At 47.5% G+C, this 15,872-nt stretch overlaps 1 protein-coding gene across 5 annotated transcripts in view; it reads right to left on the bottom strand.

The window, feature by feature from the left end:
* LOC307098988 (uncharacterized protein) overlaps window positions 1-15,872 on the bottom strand; it is a 65,501-nt gene that overhangs the window by 22,428 nt on the left and 27,201 nt on the right. For 3 of the 5 annotated variants that reach the window (XM_079770191.1, XM_079770190.1, XM_079770194.1), the window contains exons 3-4: window positions 10,467-10,579; window positions 4,931-4,969 (exon numbers count right to left, since the gene is read on the bottom strand). In XM_079770191.1, coding sequence (XP_079626317.1) covers window positions 4,931-4,969; window positions 10,467-10,579 — 152 coding nt within the window. The remainder of the gene's footprint in view (window positions 1-4,930; window positions 4,970-10,466; window positions 10,580-15,872) is intronic. The other 2 variants (XM_079770193.1, XM_079770192.1) reach the window with 1 other exon arrangement.

Below are 15,872 nucleotides of genomic sequence, written 5' to 3'. Positions count from 1 at the left end.
AAGAGTTAGAAGCTTTTCTTGAGAACCTGAATGACTCCAGAATAGTTCTCAATGGGCAGATTTGCACGCCCCGCCCTCCCCCCAACCCCCCCTCCCCACGCCCCAGGGGACATTTGGCAAAGGTTATAGACAATCTTGATTATCACAGTTCTGGGAGGGGTGTTGCTACTGGCATCTGGTGATGCTGCTAAACATTCTGTAATGCACAAGAGCCCCTGACTCAAAGGAATTATTTGGCCTCAAATATCAATAGTGCTCTAGAGAAACGAGTCTGACATTTAAGGTTTGTTAATGAAAAGACTGGCCTGCTTCCTACAGGGAAGCCCCAGTTGATAAGTTTTCCACAAACACAGTTTAACTCAGCTTTTTATTGCTTCTTTCATAGATATCAGCAGCCAGCCGGGACATTTGCCGTTTGAGGAAAGCTTCCAATGAGAGAGAGAAAGAGAGAGAGAGAGAGAGAGAGAGAGAGAGAGAGAGAGAGAGAGAAAGTGAGAGACAAAAAGACAAGTGGAAACAAAGACAATATAGAGAATAGAAGACTATTAAAACAAAACAAGGGACAAAAATAAATAAATAATATCTTCAGAGGGATAAGAGGGGAATAGTATATCCATATAATAAGAATGTAATATTATGGAAAAGGAACAGTTAGAAAACAAGAATGAGCATTGCATATTAAAAATAAGAAAGCAGCCCGGCCAGCATGGCTCAGTGGTTGAGTGTCGACCTATGAACCAGGTGTCACAGTTCCATTCCTGTCAGGGCACATGACCAGGTTGTAGGTTTGATCCTCAGTGTGGGGCGTGCAGGAGGCAGCCAATCATTGATTCTCATCATTGATGTTTCTATCTCTCTCTTTCTCTCCTTTCCTCTCTGAAATCAATAAAAATATATTTTGAAAAAAGATAATCATTCTTTAAAAAACCAAATAAGAAAGCAAAAATTTTTTTTAAAAAAATCAACAGAAGGGCTGGAGGATAAAGTCAAATAAGATTTCCCAAAGAAATAAACCCAAAAGGCAAAGGGAGGGTAAATAAGAGAAAAAATGTTTTTCAAAATTAGAAGGTTAATCCGGTAGGTCCAACAGATAAAATAGAGAATTATCAAAGAACATAACATTTTTTCCAGAACACAAGCACACATAACATGCTATTTAGTTCGACAGTGAAGACTATGTACATTCACTACTGGTTTAACCAAAACTCATGTGATATTCCTATTGGAAGGATGTGGAGTGGAGATTGGAGGAGTTCTGTAGGAAAGTGCATCTCATCTACGAGTCAACGGATGTCTAAAACTGGTGAACCAAGAAATAACAATATAAACAGAAATAGAAACTAATAAGAGGGTGGAAAGAGGCTACCTCTAGAGAATGTGGGACTGAAAAAGGTGGGGAGGGGATTTTAATTATGAGCCTCTCTGCACTACTTGTTTTGTTTGTTAATATTCACGGGAGGATTTTTTTTCTTTGATTTTTAGAAAGAGTGGAAGGAGGGAGGGAGGGAGAAAGAGAGGGAGAGGGAGAAAAAGAGAGAGAGAGAGAGAAACATTGATGTGAGAGAGACACATAGATTGGTTGCCTCCCACACCTGCAACCCAGGTACATACCCTTGACTGGAAATCGAGCCCTTGACCCTTCCGTGTGCAGGTCAACACTCTAACCACTGAGCATACCAGCAAGGGCTTTCTGCATTATTGATATTTAAACCATATGCATGAATTATTTTAATACATTTGATAAAACAGAAATTAGTTAAAATTAATACAACAAAAATTGGAATGTGATATAATTAAATTTATTTTGAAAATTCACTTATGTGGATGATCCATGCCCCAAGAATGCTCAATCGTCATAGTCAGGCATAAACCTTGTTAACGTGTAAGAATTTCTCCTGACGTTACTGGCCAGTAAGGCAGTGGGTGGGGTGGGGTGGGGTGGGGGTAGGAGCCCACACAGCAGCCCTTGGGTGGTCCCTGGCTCTCTTTGTCAGCAGGTTGTACATGCTGCTGTTGGGTACGGGAGACCAGGCTGCCAAAGAAGAGAGGAGCTAATCATCCTTTTAAGGGTGTGTATTGTTTCATACAATTTCAAATCCACTTGTTTATGACTCAACTGAAGTTGTTTTAATTCACCTGTTTATGGCAAAGACCCCAAAAAGTTGCTTTTAGAAGTAAAGTGGTTTTGATGTAAGAATGAAGTCAGTTGTGTCAGGATGTCCTTGTTTGTTGTCGCTGATAAGCACTCAGTAGCTCTGCTGCTCAGAAGCCCTGCCTGGGGGCTCACCCATAGACCACGTGGAAGAACTGCTATGGCAAGTGGACATTCAGACTATACATACTGCGAGTTTGTGAGGAATATCTGAGTTTCAGTCTGGGCAAGGCGACGCTCTGCTGACTTAAAAACCTCTCTGAAGACCTCTGGGGCACAAGCACCTCCCTCTGTAAAGGTGACTCTTACTGGCAGTGTGAACATGCAGCAGCACGAGAGGAGATGGCCTTGCCCTTCAAACTGGTGCCATCATCCCCTAGCAACATGCCCTAGCAACGAGGGACTTTTACTTTTTACTCTGGCAGCTGGACATCAGCTCTCAGTCGGCTAAGCATAAAGGTACACCTCAATTAAACTCAGACTTTTCCCCTTTTATCTCCCATTGCCTGGAACAAGAGAGCAATTAATCCATCATTGCTTTGGAGTATGTTATTTTTATTGGCTTATTAAGAGACATTAACCTGTATGCTATTGGTTTGTGTAATTCCCTCAGTGAACCTGTGTTAAATAAACTTCAGCCAAGATAATCTCAGCCTCTGAACATGCATAATTTTGCTCCCCAAAACAACTCTGGACATGGGCAAGAGGCTGGGTTTCTAAAGGTGGGAGAGGACCCCAGCCCAGGGCTGGAGCCTCAGGCGCCTCCCAGGACCTGCTGGAGGCAGGCTGTCACAGCGGCGGAAGGTGACTGCACACGCTCTGTGTCATCTAACCGGACAGGTGGGCCTTGAGTCACCATATCTCCTACCAGGGGCTCCCCCATGAGGGACAAAAGTGAGTAACTTGCTTGCAGGGCCTTGAGCCTTACCTCTGAGGTGCACCACGTGGGCACCAGCCCTCAGGCCTCACCCTGTTTTTCCTTCTTTTCCTTCACCCACCGCCTTTCCTATTCCCCTCCTCCCGCCTCTACCTCAGTCGTCCAGAGCTCTGCCCCGGGGGCTGCTCAGCTGGCCTGCCTGCCAAAAGCACTGCAGTTTTTCATTTTTATTTATTTAACCTTTTCAATTGTTACTTCCTTTTTTTTTATTACATCACCATTATATAAGTAGTAAGTATTCCTTGTAGAAAAATAAGAAAATATGGAAAATCACCCATAACTCCGACAGCCAAATAAAACCACTATTTGTTCATAGATTTCCAGAATGTTTCCAGGCTTAGACACAGGTAAATATACTATTGGGACAAGGTTCATCTGGGTATCCAACTGCGGAGCACTCAGCGCGTGCCCAGACCCTGTGCTGGGGGCTTTAGCCCTGTTAATCCCGTCAAAGCCTCACAACTCTGTGAGGCAGGTGTTGTGCCCTTTTCCAGGCAAGAAGCTGCGGCTTAGGGAGAGCAGTAATCCCTGGCCCGAGTCCCATGCTGTTCAAGAGCCTGCTCTGGACTGCCACTCTCCAGGCAGAGGCCAAAGCCACTTTCCTGACATGTTTCATAAGCTTCTCCCATTTTATTTTTTACTTAGGAATATATGCAAACATCCTTCTTGTCAATAAATATATACCTAGGTCATCCTGCTGCATGACATGCCCTTATGTAGATGGGCCAGAATTTTTTTTTTTAAATGTTTTTATTGATTTTTAGAGTCGGGGGGGGGGGGGAGAGAGAGAGAGAGAGAGAGAGAGAGAGAGAGAGAGAGAGAGAGAGAGAAAGAGAGAGAGAGAGAGAAACATTGATGTGAAAGAGAAACATTGATAGGGTGCCTCCCATATGCATCCTGACTGGGGATTGAACCTGCAACCTGGGCAAGTGCCCTGACTGGGAATCGAACCAGTGACCTTTTGGTGCACAGGATGACACTCAACCAACTGGGTCACACAGCCAGGGCAATGTGCCAGATTTTAAATGATTCATTCCGTTTTGTTGGGCTTTCCGATGTTTCCTTTTTTTTTTTTTTCTATCACAAACAATGCAGTTATAAATATCTTTGTACACATACGTTTGCACAAATGTGATTGTTTTCCAAGGTCAACTCCAGAAAACGAAATTGCTTGGTCAAAGGCTATATACACATTTTTAAAAGCAGCCCCTTTCCAATCACATCAGCACATTCCCCCCTTCAGTGCACATTCCCTCACATCCGTTACTTGCTGAGCACTTTCAGTTTTTGAAATTTGGTCTGTGATTTAACAGACTGAGAAAATCTCTAAACTGGAAACATCCTAGCATATTCCTCTAGATCTAGAACCAAACCAAGATGCTTAAACATACACATACACACACACACAGACACACACACACACACACACACACACACGCATGCGCGCCCCAGACACTCTGCCCAGGCCTGTCCTGACTTCAGCAGGCAGGGCAGACCCTCCAGAGAGAGAGCAAGTGAGGGGCGAGGCCTGGAGGGAGGCAGAGCAGGAGGACCAGGCCGTGGCCCACACCTGGTTTGGTGGAAAATGTCATGTTTTCCCAAGGGAGGCACTGTCCTTCCGGCTCTCCCGACCTCACAGCCACCCCTGCTGATTCACCCTCCATACGAGCTGTCCTCACCGTCCCTGGTGCCCACACTCTATTCAGGAAGTCAACACAAGTCCCCTGGACCTTCACTTGATCCAGTTGCCAACACTTCAGCACTCTGGTCTTCCCTGAGTCCCTTCCAAGGCTTTGAAGTTGAGAAGTCCCGAACTATACACAGTCTCATTGTTCTCTTACCTTGATGCTGTTTTCCTCCAATAGGCTGCAAACTGGCACCTGGACAAAAAAAAAAAAAAAAAAAAAGGAGGGGGAGAGTAAATGACTGAGGCAGAACACTGGGTGGGCCTTTGGGCAAAGCAAGCCTGGATGGAAAGTGAGTGATGTATGCGCCTCTGTGGCGAGTTCAGAAGCCACTGAGGTCTGAGCTGGCTACACGGTGGCCCAGAGCAGACACAGGCACCAGGACTTCCACACAGGGGTATTCTCTTCTTGGGGCATTTCTTTCTCAGTAGCCTGTTAATGTTCCCACACTGGCAGGAACCTGTACTCTTTCCATCTCGTCTCGAGGCCTTGTATAAACAGTAAGTGGCTGTTTCATACATTTTTATTCATATAGCCATGTATCAGATATTTATTGAGCACCCACTATATGCCAGGCACTGTCCTTGGGTTCTGGGGGTATAGCAGTAGACAAAACAAGACAAAACCTCCTGCCCTCATGGCGCTTGCAGTCTATTAGGAGAGACCAAAAACCAAATACATACATAAATAAACTATATAGCAGTCTGAAGAGGTAAATGCTCTGGAGGAAAAATAAAGCAGGGGAGGGCGGAAAGGGAGCGTTGGAGCAGGAGGTAGGAAGAGGTGCCGACATTCTAAATAGTGTGGCCAGGGAAGCCCAGACATCTGAGAAAGTGGATTATGAATAAAGACCTGAAAGAAATTAGGACATAAACCCTGAGAATTATTGAGAATGAGCCTTTATAGATGGAAGGAACAGAATGTGCAAATGCTCAGAGGTGAGAGCCTGCCTGACATGGTAAATCTCAGTGGGGAGGGTGGTGTGGCCAGAGTTGTGAGTGAGTAAAGGGGAAGAAAGACAGGGAATCACAGAGGTAGTGAGAGGTTCCAGAGTGTGCAGAGAATCAAAAGAAGGCCCCGTATAAACTTGAGCTTTGACTCAGATGGGTGCCACTGGGAAGTTTTACACAGAGAAGTGACATGATGTGATTCACATTTTAACAAGTGATCTGGACACTGTTAAAGAATGAATTGGGGAGGACAGGTAGAACACAGGCAGAAATCATGGCAAGAAGTGATGGCGGCTTGGACCTGAGAGGTAGCATGGAGGTACTAGGAGAGGGTCAGATTCCAGAAAGTAGAGCCAACAGGATTGGGAGTGGGGTATGAAATAAAGGAGTCCAGGAGGTGTTTGGCCTGAGGAAATAGGAGGATGGAGTTGCCGTCACTAAACTGCAGAAGCCCGGGGTGGAGCAGGTTTGGGGGAAGATAGGGAACTTAGTTTCAGACATGTTAAGTATGAGATGCCTTTTTGATGTTCAAGTGGAGAGGCCCGTAGGCAGGCAGATATTTGAGTCCTGAGTTCAGAAGGGGGGAGGGGAGGGTCCAGGGTGGAAATGAAGATTTTTAAGCGCTCAGTAGGTAGCTTTTTATAGTAGGATGTCACCAAGGGCGTGACTGTCAACAGAGAAGCTGTCCAAGGACTGAGCCCCATTCAATCGCTCGGCCAGGGACACCAAGAAAGAGCAACAAGTACAATAGGAGAAAAGGCTTCAAGGAGACGGAGCAATCCACTGTGATAGGTCAGGTCACACAAAAACAGAGCATTAATAATTGGATTTAGCATCTTGGAGTCACAGGTGATCCTGGTCAAGGGCAGACTCAGTGGAATGAATGGTTGGGATGAGAACCTGATTGGAACGGGTTCAAAAGAGAGGAGCTGGAGGACAGAGTGGGCTGGCCGCTGCAGAGGCGCCAGAAGCAAAGGGGAAATGGATGATAAGATAAATTCCCTCCACTCAGTTGTAAAATGTAAATCACAAAGCTGGCACTTCCACAACACCTGTAAATAGCAGCCATTGTTACCGACCTGGAGCAGGTGCTACAGGTAGCAAAGCTTCACGCAGTTCTGGCCCCATGAGCTGGCTATGGGCCTATGTCTAGACTCCCATGAAGTTATCCCCAGGTTCCCACTGTCACGTGTAGCCTTAGGATCAATGTCCACATGGGGGCTGCTCCGTTCCTTACAAACCAAGATCTCACTCGGGCCCCTGCTCCAGATGGTAAGTCAGAGGGAGTAAGACATCAGGGCGCTGCTCTCATGAGCTTACCTTCTGTGGAGGAGACAAATAATCACCAAGGAAACAGATGAGTAGGCTGGTCACTTCGGCTGCAGACAAGTGACAATAAAATGGGGTGAAAGAGAAAAAAATGTGGGAGGGGCCTCCTTCAGCCAGGTTATATGATCTGGTGGTCTCTCTGGGAGATGACATTAAGACAAGACCTGGACGACAATGCCCAGCTAATTCTCCTCAAGTTGGCCCCTGCCCAAATACTCTGGGGCTTTCGAATCTCCCCAGGCTGGGTGGGGCCCGGGGTCATCTAAATACAAAGCCAAAAGATGCCATTCCCTCCCTCTTCTGTCTCTAAAATACATTATTGGGATTTTTTTCTTCATGATTAAAAAAAAAAAAAAAAAAAACATGCTCACTGCAAGAACTACAAAATATTGAAAAAAGAAGAAAACCAGTCACTGACAATTCTGCTGCCCAGAGAACACTACTGTCCACATTTGCTATGCACCCTTCTAGACGCTCTCTGTGTACACGTCTAAAATATGATAAAAGTCTTTTAGACGCTCCTTCTAGACGCTCTCTATGTACACGTATAGACATAGTAGAGGCCCGGTGCACGAAATTCGTGAAAGAATAGGCCTTCCTTCCCCTGGCTGCCGGCACTGGCTTCCCTCTGACACCCGGGACCCGGGCTTCCCTCGCAGCCCTGGCTTCGTCCAGAAGGACCTCTGGTCTAATTAGCATATTATGCTTTTATTATTATAGATTGTTTAAAAACATGATCCTGTTGTACATTGTGATTTGTGTATATTGTTTTAGTCATGAATTTTGACTAAACTGTTGTGAGCATTCTTCTCATGTCATTTAATTTTCTCCTGCATGGTGGTTTTCAATGGCTGTATGGTATTCCATTGAATGCATACTTTTACCATACTTTATTTAAAACTCAATTAAATATTGGCTAAATAGATTGCTTCCAAGTGACTGCTACTATGAGTAAATGCTAAAAACAAAAAATCCTGTATCTTTTTTTCTTAGTGGAGGAGGTTTACAAATCTCTGATTGTTTCCTTGGGTTAAAAGAAAATGCCATTGCCCAGTGGGAGTGCCCCAGGTCTCCTAAGATCAAGAGGCAGCCTGAGGCTGCGGGCAGTGCAGAGCTGAGCCCAGAGGTCACTCAGAAGCAGAGGCTGATTCAATCCTTTGATTTACCCCGGTCCTGTTTTCCTCCCTAGGGGGCTTGAGCAGAAGAAAAACAGTAGGCCCCTCCCCTAAACCCAGTGAAATCCAAAGGGATTCCCCACCTCAGCCAGGAAAAGGGTGTCACTCCCTATCCTCCCTTGAAATCCCCTTGAGGAAGCTCCGCCCTCCATCCCTCCCTGGGGGAAAAATCTGAGTGGTCCGGCATTCAGCCTTTCTTTGGGGAAACACAGGGCTTTACTGGTACAGAAGTAGCAGCTCCTCTCCTATCCCTGACCCAGCGCTGCTCCTGAATTCTCAGACAGTCTATGGCCCCCAGAGGAGCAAAGTCCTGAGGGGCAGTGAATTCGGAGGTAAGGTGGGAAAAGCATAAGCCCAGGAGGCCACCAGACTTGGGTTTGAATCTCATCTCTGGAACATTCCAGACTCATCTTGGGCAAGTGACTTCATGGAATGTAAGCTCCACGAGGGAGGGACTTGGGTCTGTTTTGTTTACTGTTATATCTGCAACACTTAGCACATAGTAGGTGCTCAATAAATACTATGCCAGGTCAATGCACGACCCTTTCTGAGCCTTAGTTTGCTTATCTGTGAAATGGGGATGATAACACTTATCTCACGGGCTTGTTGTGAGGACTAAATAAAACATGAGTAAAATACTTAACACAGTGTCCGGTGTTCAGCAAACAGCAGAGTCCAAAGCTCTGAATAGCTGCTTTTGCCTGGCCACACGCCCCACAGCCCGGGCAGGAAGCCCTGCAGTTTCCCCTTGTTAGATAGTTAGTTTGCCTCCACTCTTCTCACTACTGCACCCAAACACGCCTCTGATATGATACACATCACACTGTGTGGGTGCTTGTCCAGCGCCCCTGCTAGGCTTCAGGGCAGTTAAGAGACAGGAATTTTGTCTACTACCCTCTGTGCCTCTGGACAATACTAGTGTATGAAGTAAGCAAGGTCCTTATCTCCATTCTACAGATGAGGAAACAGAAAGGCTAGGTACCTTGCCCTAAGTCCACAGATGAGGCGTGGCAGAGCAAGGTCTAAACCCGGTTCTGATTTCTTCCCCCCTGCTCTCTTCTAGGTGATTCTCTTGCAAATACGTACGGGAGGCGGGGGGGGGGGGGGGGGGGGGGGTAGTAAGCCAGTTCCCATGTCTCTAAGAGAAAGGCAGGCAGAGGGGGGTGTGGGGACAAGAGGGGGATAAGAACACATATGTAATACCTTAATCAATAAAGAAAATAAAAAAATTATGTATAACAGAATATTGTAAAAATTAAGTTATGAAATTTTTATTAAAACTTTTCTTACATACCATTAAAAAAAAAAAAGGCAGGCAGAACTCCAAGAGACCAGCAGCCTCCTGAGCCCACGTCATCTTCTGGGGACCATCATGCATGCAGCGGGTGTGGCCCCCCACCCCCAAGGCCTGTGGATCGGCTGGTCTGGGACAGGCTGATGCAAAGGCTGGGCCCTGGCTCCCTCTACCAATGTGGAGCCCAGCCAGCGAGTGGACTTGGGTTTCTTCAGCCCGGAATTGATGGTCACGGTCCCAGCAGCAGACGTAGTGGGCTGAGGGTGCCTGCTCAGGACTGACCTATCTGCAGCTAAGGGACAGGAAGGCTCTTCACCAGACCACAAGCATCCTGACTTCCTCATCTGTCACCCTAAGATCCTGCTGAGTGAGAGCCTCTAGCTGCCAGCATTGCCGAGTGAGGGAGAGGAGGCAGCTAGACCTAAGCCAGGGCTGCAGAGGAGGGAACAAGGGATCATGAAGGAGCGTTTGGATGACCAAGAATGGCCTCTGTCCACCCTCCTCCATCCTGACTTTCAGGTTTCTAGAGGGCAGGCCCGTGGCTGGTTCAGCTGTGTCTCTACCCCACCCAGCAGCTTATTTTGCAGAGAGTAGGTATTTAGTAAGCGTAGCTTACTGGGGGTGTCCCTGGAAGGCAGTCTGCAGGATGGCAGATGGATCTGCCTTTTGTGTCTGTGTCATGAGGGAAAGGGCCAGTGTCCTGACCAGACTGGGCCAGGGGAGGGGTGGGACTCTACGCCTGCAGCAGTCACACTGTGCCTCCCTCCCAAAGCACACCCAGGTGACAAACTCCCTTCCTTAGCCAAACAGAGACCATTCGGGGAAATCTCCTGGACCTAGGTGTCTCCCTGGCGACAGCAATGGACTGGGCGTGTGGTATAACTTCCTTGTCCTGGGGAATCGGAGGGCTCTGGCGGCAAGACAGAAGAATTCAGAGCAATTACCTCTTATTGGGAGTAAAACTGCTGCTTTTGCCTGAACGGTTGATCAGGAGTCTTCTTCCCCCTGCCATGCCCACGGTGCGCACGAGTCGTATGGCTACAATCATCCTGATGTCCTGTTAAAATAAGGTCTTTCAGGGGAAACCGTGTCTTCCTCTGCAGGTGTGCTGCGTGCAGGACTTGTCTGTACAAGACCAAACTCAGCATGCGTTTATCACCAGCACATCGGCATAGCCTGACGCTTCAGGCTGAGGGTGCCCAAACGCTGGAGTGAGGCATCCAGAGACCAGTTATTACACATGTGGCCCTAAATGAAGTATACGGAATTAGGTGTACACCCCTCAGGCAGCAGCCAAAGGCCTCCAGGCCATGGCCCACTCTATCTGTCCACCCTGATCCCATCTTGCACTTCTCTTATCTTACATTATGGCTCCAGATGAGATGCCACTGCCTGGACCAGCTGGTGTTGGCTTAAGCCAGTGGCTCTCAAAGTGTGGTCCCCAGATCAGCAGCATAGCACCACCTGGGACTTGTTAGAAATGTAGATCCTCAGGCCCTACCCCAGACCCACTGAATCAGGCAGAGGCCCTGGGGTGGGGCCCAGCCACCTGTGTTCTCACCAGGTGATTCAGGCATGCACCAAAGCTTGAGAATCACCTGGTTATGCCATTGCCTGAGCCTGGGACGACCTTCTCAGGCCTTTTCTGCCTGTTGTCATCTCAACCACCTTTCAAAGTTCAGCTCAATAGGATCCCTTTCAGGAAGCCCTCCTCATCCCCAAGACCTGCGAATGCCTCTTCTGGAACCCGCAGCCCCTTTCTGGTAAAAGGGCTTCGCTTCTGCTTCTCTTTACAGCATGCATTTTCTGCTTCGTTTCACAGTGAACTGGGATCCTTTGTTAGCTGTCTCCCAGGCTGATTCCATTCTAGCACACACGAGCGTTACTCTGAAAACACCTTGAGGAGTCAAGGCCATGTCTTACTTCACTCAGTCTGTCAACAAACATCAACTGGGGGCCCGCTGAGCGCGGTAGGAACTGTGCTGGGCACTGAGATTTCAGAGAGAAAAGGGGTGGTCCTATCCTCTGGGAACATAGAATCAAATAATATGTACTTTTTTTGGCATCTGGCTTCTTTCACTTCACATCTCTGTGAGATTCATCAATGTTGTTAGGTGTCGCCATGATTTTGTTCCTCTTTAAAACTGCTGTGGTATATTCCATTGCATGGATATGACATGATTTACTTATCTGTTCTACTGATGGACATTTGGGCTGTTTCCACTTCTACAAATAAAAATACTGCACACACTGGTGGGCATCTGCACTCATTCCTCTTGAGTTCATGCTGAGAAGTGGAACTGATGGCTTATGCAATGGGTAGAATATTAGCTTTAGTAGATATTGCGAAACAGTTTTCCAAAGAGTTTATACCAACTTACACTCCTACCTGCAATGTATAAGGGTCTGCCAATATTTGGTATTATCAATCTTGAACGTTTTAGTCCTTTGGGTGGGTTTATGGTGGCATTTCATAAGGTGTAATGTCCTTATTGGCTATTTAGATATCCACTTTGAGGATGTTCCTGTTCAAGACACTTGCTTATTTTGTCTGTCTTTTTCTCATTAACTTGTAAGAGTTCTTTGAACATTGTAGATACAAGCCCTCTGTCATGTATGTTCCTGACAATCTCAGCCCATGGCTTGCCTTTTATTCCCGCCTCCACCCCTAGATTTTAGGAAGAGAGAGGGAGATACATCGATGTGGGAGAGAAACACTAAAGCGAAAAACATTGTTCAGTTGCCTCCTGTATGCACCCTCAACCAGGGATCAAACACACACCCTGGGGATGTGTCCTGACCGGGAATTAAACCTGGAACTTTTTGATGCACAGGACAATGCTCCAACCAACGAAGCCACCCGGCCAGGGCGCCTTTCACTCTCTTAATGATACTTTCAATGAACAAAAGTTTAAGAGGTCAACTTACCTATATTTTCATCTATGACTAGTGTCTTCTGTATCCTGTTTAAGAAATCTTTATTTTAACATCAAGAAATCCAGTGAACAGCCCAGCCGGCGTGGCTCAGTGGTTGAGCATCAACCTATAAACTAGGAGGTCAGGATTCGATTCTGGTCAGGGCACATCTAGATCCGTGCAGGAGGCAGCCAATCAATGTTTCTCTCTCATCCTTGGTGTTTCTCTCTCTCTCTCCCTCTCTGAAATCAGTAAAAACAACAACAAAAGTAATCTAGTGAACATAGAAATAACAACAAAACCCATTCATATTAAAAGCACAAAGAGGGGAAGGAGAAAGTTTGATGGTGAGTCAGAGAAGGATGGCATCTGCTCACCACGGCATGCCTGCCTGAGTGTGACACGAAAAGCCTGGGCTTTGTCCTATAACGTGATGTAGGTGAGAGGTCAGCCTCTGATCAGTTCAACAGGCATGTCTGGTGCCAGTTTGGATGGGGTGCTGTGCCAGATGCTGGGGATAGATCTGTGGGGGAGAAAGGCCCTGGCTGATGGGTCAAGAGAAGGACCACCTCTTATCATGTGTGTTACATTGGGTCCAGCTGCAAACCTGCAGACTCCCCCCCGTCGAGGCCCTGCTCCTGCTCCTCTGTGTCAGAGCCTGCAAAGAGAAGCGTTTGCACTGGTCCAGCTGGCTGAAAAGGGGAAACCCCGCCGCCCCGCCCTGAGTCACCACTGACGGGAGGAGCTTCACAGAGCAAGCACGGGACTGCGGCGGATCACTATGCTTGTTTCACTGTGCTGCTTCGCTTCCAAAATCCCCTATGATGCTGTTGGACTAAGTCTAGATCCAAAAACTTTCCCCATGTTTCCCCCAGTTGCAGAACAATACCCAGGGAATCACAGCTGCCTCTTAAAATGACTTCCCCAAAGAAAATGAGAGCTCACAGGCTCCGGGTTATGAACATGCAGTTTGGAGTGACCAAGCCCCCACCACTTCTTCTGGGAGCCGGGGAGGTGGCAGGCTGCTAGCCCTGTCACCTGGCCAAGAGGACTCCAACCCCCGTTGTCTTCTGCCTCCTCCAGCAGAAAGCCAGCTCCAGCGCGCCCAGGGCAGCTCTCTCCCCATCCAGCTTCTTGGAGATACAGGGCACACAGCCTGGAGATACAGGGCACACAGCCTGGAGATACAGGGCACACAGCCTGGGAGCTCAGAGATGTGGCGCACAAGTCCCCAGCATCACCACGGACAGCACACCTTCTCCCTAGGGAGGGCAGCGCCTACGGCCAGTGACAGACATTCATTTCTGATAGGTTCACATTACTGGCCTTGGGGAAAACCACAAAGTGATCTCTAGCAGCACCCAGGTTCCTGGTCTGTCCCTGTTCCCCACCCCTCACCACCACCTTTGCCCACTGACCATCCTCTCACCAGAAGAACTCCAAACTCCAGGGTAGGGTCAAAGGGGTCCTTGAAATCTACAAACCATGTGTCAAATTCTGGATGTTTGGGCATTTTCCTGGTAATGGGTCCATCTAGTCTTTTAGATTCTAGAAGGAGTGTGTGACTTCAAAAAGGCTAAGAATCACTGGACTGCGCCCTCTTTAAATGTAGAGTATCAGTATGACAAAGTCTATTTACACGATGAGTAATGCATCTTTAGCTAACTGCATTTCCAAAATAACACCTGGGGAAGGAGAACACTTAACTGAAAATATATTCCTAATGGCAAAACAGAGGTCCCGCTAAAACCTGAGGGGAGGATGACCTTGAAGCCACAGGGCCCTCGTGCTTTCTACCCTTGAAACCAATCCCACTGGTGCAGAAGGCCAGCTTTTCTGTCCAGGTGGCTTTTCTGAGGCTCCTGGAGAGGAGACCAGGGTTGCTGATTAGGATGCGTCAAAAGAGATATAGGCACATCTCCGATGAAGCCCAGCCTCTCGGGTTTGAGAAACCCTCAAGCCACCGAGGATGCTAAGACCTTAAGAAAGAGGGGAGATCCCCACCATGACTGGGGCCCAGGAGCCCTGTTTTTACTATCACTTCTCATCTCAAATTGGAAGAGCCTGCCTGGAGCACATACTCCCTCCGGAGAGGGCTGAGCCCTCAGAAGACCCAGGTCTGCTGCATCCTGTGGCCCTGCTCTCCGCTGGTGACGAGATGCAGCTGTCCTTAGCAGGAGCCATCTGAGGGCTCCTCCCCAACGCACAGCTCTTCCTCCCAGACTCTTTCTGAGCTTCCAGACCAAGCCAGGGCCCTGCCCCCGCTGCAAGCAGGAGGAAGTGATTCTGCAAGGCCTCCCAGGGACTCCCGGGGCTGGCTCAGGCATCAGACTGTTAAATAAATGGGACTTTTTTTTAGTGTTTTCAGAAACTGTTGTTTAAAAAAAAGATATAACCATTCAAACCATTTATGTAACCCTTGGGAAGTCTCAACAGACATGGTTCCCAACTTAAAACCGTGGCCAGCACTTAAAACAATAGTAGAGGGGTCGTCACAATCCGAGGCTGTCTCATTCAAGTTCAGTGCTTTAGTAATCAAGTTCAATATTTTACTCTAATTTGAGAAGTTTCTTTTTATGCACCTTCTCCCTTTTCTGATTTTCTTTTCCTTCGTTGTCCACTGCTGTGCACCATATACTCCTGACAGTTTCTGGAAACATCAGAACTGTTTTCCTGAAATAGAGACCAGAACATACCCAGAACTTGGTATTTAGGGGAACGACTATGCTGGAACTCATTTAAAGGCCTAGGAATATTCTATTCCCATAGATATTCCATGTCTACCAGGGTCAACACAGCTCACTTCTACCCCTCCACCCACCTGCGGGGTCTGCTCTGTCTCGGAGTTGTTCTCTTTGGAGTGGGCATCAGACTACTTGGTCCAGCTCTCAGGGGTTTCAGCTCTCTGGATCTGTGCCAACTGGGTCAACGTGGTCCCTAAACCAGAAGCTCTGGTTACAAGAGAAACACAAAGTTCCTGGGGGACAATCACAGTGTGAAGATGATGACCTGGGCTTCTTTCTAGAATCCCCTGGGGGTCTCCATCACTCAGTGCTGGCAATCCAGCAGGATCCATCTCCTGTAGAAAAACATCCCCTTCCTGGCTGGTTTTGCTCAGTGGATAGAGCGTCAGCCTGCCGACTGAAGGGTCCGGGTTCGATTCCAGTCAGGGGCACATGCCAGGGTTGCAGGCTCGATCCCCAGTAGGGGGCGTGCAAGAGGCAGCTGATCAATGATTCTCTCTCATCATTGATGTTTCCATCTCTCTCTTCCTCTCCCTTTCTCTCTGAAATCAATAAAAACAAACAAACAAACAAACAAACAAAAATCTCCTTCTTTATTAGAAAGGCTATTCTTTGGGTTAAAGCAGTGGTTTGGATCACAGACTTTTCAGGTAAAAGAAAAATCTGGTGGGAGCTAGGCCTCCACCAAAT

This window comes from Cnephaeus nilssonii (assembly GCF_951640355.1).
Source record: "Cnephaeus nilssonii genome assembly, chromosome: 5".
Lineage (NCBI taxonomy): Eukaryota > Metazoa > Chordata > Mammalia > Chiroptera > Vespertilionidae > Cnephaeus > Cnephaeus nilssonii.
This window is presented reverse-complemented; position numbering and strand designations above follow the sequence as displayed.